Source organism: Austrofundulus limnaeus, unplaced genomic scaffold (genome assembly GCF_001266775.1).
Source record: "Austrofundulus limnaeus strain Quisiro unplaced genomic scaffold, Austrofundulus_limnaeus-1.0 Scaffold386, whole genome shotgun sequence".
Classification (NCBI taxonomy): Eukaryota; Metazoa; Chordata; class Actinopteri; order Cyprinodontiformes; family Rivulidae; genus Austrofundulus; species Austrofundulus limnaeus.
In genome coordinates this window covers 55,271-59,668 of record NW_013952788.1, presented here as the reverse complement: position 1 = coordinate 59,668, position 4,398 = coordinate 55,271, and the positions used below count along the sequence as shown (strand labels likewise).

Below are 4,398 nucleotides of genomic sequence, written 5' to 3'. Positions count from 1 at the left end.
ATATTACATTTGTTAGTAATAAATAAAAAAATCTACAAAATAAAAAAATAACATCTTTCTAAATGGAAATCATTCATGCAAGTTTGCTTCTTGGCTGAATGTTGCATCCATGAGTCTTCAACAAAACTGAAAAAGAAAAAAAAGGAAAGTGAGTAAAACTTGCTGGATTAAAGATGAGCAAATCTGCCACATTCCCCAGTTTTAACCTGGAGGAGTCCATTTATCAACTCCTGCCACCAAAGATCAAAGATTAATTTGGGGTAAATCTAGTATCCTCCAGAATACTGACAGCAGAGGGTGTACCGTGGCAATGCTTTGGAAAACAATACCCAGCAGAGAATGACAGCAGGAGGCTTCAGGCCTGAACCCAGTTTGCATCAGGAAGGTACCTGGTGTAAAACCATTGCCAATTATTTCATGTGAGTTAACTTGCTATGACCTCTGCGAAAGGGAGCAGCCAAAAGAAAAACAGAAAATGACAGTAGGATCCAAGCCAGTGTGCAAAAGTTGACCTTGGCTCTTGTCGTCCTGAGCACCCTGTTGATGTGTGCACCACAGGAGTATGTGTAAGGTCTATTTATGGCTCGAATGACTCAAAACAGACCTAGGTCTATAGAAATWGGTTGTCCTCCCTGTATTTACATCTCCTCTTTGGCTTTCATTTTTTTGTCTTTTTTACTGGCAGTTGCGGGGTGGACACCATWGTTCGTTTCTGCCTGAAAAACAGGACAACGGTTGGGTTATATAATTTTATTTATTGTTTTTTTGTGTGTCTTAGGCTCTGAGAAAAAATAAATCCAAAGTTGAATTTTTGAAAAGATCCATGAGATTGCTCTAAACGTCTGTATTTCTGCAAAATGAGGGGAAAATCTGACATAACAGATTGTTGACGGAAGTCATCCCCAGCCGTTCTCCAGACGCACGATGGAGCCGGCCAATCACTTTTGTTGGCATTGATCAGCTGACTGATTTAAATACATCTTAACATTCATGAGGTACTTTGCATTGACTGTTTATGGTTGAATGTGGGAGTGTAGAGGGTAGAACCTGAGGCGGGACCTCGTGCTCAAACTCTGAGGTACAACTGTGATCTTTAAAGGAAAATTGCTTGAAGGTGTGCCTGTGCACGCTTTTATGAATCTGAATTTGTTTTGGAGTACGCCATTTTCACCTTTTGGCCGTATATTCACTTTTAGTATGAATTCTACTCAATCTTTTATAAATGAGGCCCCAGAACTGAACAGAGTGAGTCTGATGAATTTCTAGTTTAATTGTGCCTCCTCTGGACCTGTCCAAAACATTTCATGCTGGCCATTCTAACATTATCTAAAGCTGTTCATCTGGTGTCAGATTTATAAAGGATTGCGTGGAAACCATACTAAAAGTGAACGTATGGCCAAAAGGCAAAAATGGCATACGCCCCCCAAAAAATTCAGATTTACACAACCGTGTGTACGCACGTTTCTGCACATCTTTCCCTTTATTAACCACAGCTGCACCTCAGATTTTGAGCACGAGGTCCCTCCTCAGGTTCTACCCTCTACACGCCCACACTCAACCATAAGATCCTCCTCAGGTTCTACCCTCTACACGCCCACACTCAACCATAAACAGTCAATGTAAAGTACCTCATGAATGTTAAGATGTATTTAAGTCAGTCAGCTGATCGGTGATTGGCTCAGACACGCTCAGTCGTACGTCTGGAGGATGACAGGTGCTGACAGCTGCTCGCGTGAACAGATCGTCTGTAATTGATGCAGATTTTCCCTCATTTTGCAGGTTTACAGACGTTTACAACAATATCACGATTTTTTTCAAAAACTCAGCTTCAATTTTGTTTCCTCTCAGAGCCTGCAGGACGATAAAAACAAATAAAATGAAATAAGTCAGATTAAGTTAGAAACTAGTTCACCACTCTTCTCCCCCTCCTGTTATCTGCGGCTGATCGTCTCCCCACCACGCGCGCATGAAAAATACGGATATTAAAATGTGAATCTTTTATAACACATCCACGCTGGCGAGGGCACGCACACACAAAGTGTGACTATAACCGAGCTTTTTGCTGTCAAGCTCCGCTGAAATTCTTCTTGTCAGGGAGGGGTCTGTGTGTCAGGGTTGTCTGAGGAGGAAGAAGATGAATGGAGATGAGTGAAATTTTTTTAAAGATTTTTATTTCAAAGGTCCTCATGGCTCAGCAGCAGCAGCAGCAGAAGCATAAATAATACTGTTACGAAAGCTGATGATAAAGTTGAATAAAAATCTAAGTCTGATTCTGAAGGTAAATTAAATATCTGACAGTGATCATTACACAGTGTGGCTCTAATTCTTCACTTCACCATCTGTGTCGCAGTTTCCCGTCTCCAAAATGAGCGTACACATGGGTCAGAGCTGGCTGAGGGACCGCACATTTTCACGTTAAGTTTGAGTKTTATAAAACACAACCTTGGTGTGAAAAGTAGCGTACACAAGTTTCTGGWCTTGTTTTTTACGTACGCAAGCTTTATAAATTGACAGTTCAGACACATGTACTCTGTCTCGCAACAGCTGATTTTCCTTCCTCTCCTTTCAAGTGCATGCCTTCTCCATCCTCCGTTTCTCAAAGTATTTTTGAATTGAACTGAATTCTCACCAGAAAATACAATGTCATATGCAAACACCACAGACCACAGAGATTCTTGCCTGACCTATCTGTTAGTCTGCCCACTACCAGAGACACTAAACCAGTGGTTCTTAACCTGGGTTCGATGAGCTGGTCTCCGGGGTTCGGCGAAGCCTCTGCCGCGGAGGTAAAGACACAGTTGTGTAAAGTCGTGATGACACGACCCCCGCTTGGCCATCACTTGCTACAGAGAGATTGCTTGGCCAGTCAGTGCTGGCCCCAAAAAAGTATTTTGTGGATTCAAAACGACAAAAAACTAATTAACTTTAAAATAAAAAAATATTAAAAAATGTTAAAATTTTCAAAAAAATCCTAATTTATTTTTTATTAGTAAGATAGTAAAAAATATTTTTTGGGGGACTGAAATTTTTTATGGGGCCAAAATGTTTTTTGGGGCCAGAATAAAGTCATACTGTAATTTGTTGTGAGTTCATGCATTGCGTTGGTTTTGTTCTTTGAGCAAGGTGATGTTCATGCACGGCTCATTTTATACACCAGTAAAAAAAACATATACCTATGTCTTGAATTTGGAAAAAAAACAAACATTTTATTTATGACTAAAAAAGGTTCAGTGAATGCGCGTACGAAGCTGGTGGGTTCGGTACCGCAAATAAGTTTAAGAACCACTGCACTAAAGAGTCATAAAATAAGGGGATGGGGTATGTGTGTGTGGGTTTGGTGTGAGGGGCAACAAATGTCATTTGCTAGAAAAGGAGGAAGGATCCTTTGAAGCTGTTAAGGCCAATACAGTTTGTGAATTACAAAATAGACTTTTTTCAATTCACAAAAATTACAACATTGTCAATAAAATCAGAAAATATTTAAGGACTGCTTTTGCTATTTGCACAGATGTATTTTCAAGGCCCTCAGGTTGAACATTGTCAAACATGACTATCACACACTATTTTTAAAATTCAAAATCCCACACTATGGATATACTGTACACCTCAAAAATGGGACCAATTTTATTGCACCTGCTAAGGACCGGAGTTGTTCTGTAGCTGTGCGCCCTCTGGTGTGGAAACATTATTTGGAGACACATTTGTGTGGGCGTGTTTTGCTGCAGAGATGCTGAGGACGAGCAGCTGAAGCCTCCGGTTCCACATCTCATTGACAGAACAATACGCTCCCAGACCAGAGCAGAGGCCAACTGTTGGCCACACACACACACACACACACACACACACACACACACACACACACACACACACACACACACACACACGCGCGCGCGCGTCCAAAGACATGAATGTTTCATACTGTGCAAATAAAATTTCTGCTTGTTTGGACCTGGAGGAAAATCTGTACGGTTGTGGTATTGATTCATGGTGAAGAACCCAAGTTTTTCCCTCCCAGGTATCAATAACTTCCTTAACAGGATTTATGGGCAACATAATGGATGCTTAAAGTTCGAAAAGCCAGATTGAAGTAGAGGTTATGAATGCGTTGAGCCACGTTTTCATTTTGTGTACAAAACACACCACCGGTTTATGTATGACGGATGCCGTAACTGGACCCCCCACATGTATATTTACGCTTCAAGCTGGCGAGGAACACATAACATGGAACATTAAGGTATAAAGAACGGTGTTAAAAAATAAAATAACATGAGGCAATACGTTATGGATGTGTACCAGGGTTCTGCGCCAGACTTCCCTCACAACTCTGTCTTGAAGTGAGCAGCCGATTCATATGATGAATGTGAAGAAGTGCAGGTGCTGCGATGCACACATGAATGA

The 4,398-nt window shown here is 41.1% G+C and overlaps 1 protein-coding gene across 1 annotated transcript in view; it reads right to left on the bottom strand.

Moving 5' to 3' along the window:
• Window positions 1-4,398, bottom strand: part of tcea2 (transcription elongation factor A (SII), 2) — a gene marked incomplete at its 3' end in the record, with an annotated part of 25,576 nt that continues 21,178 nt past the window's right edge. Inside the window, 1 exon segment of the mRNA XM_014023689.1 lies at window positions 1-126. Within this exon segment, the coding sequence (XP_013879143.1) occupies window positions 118-126 (9 nt within the window).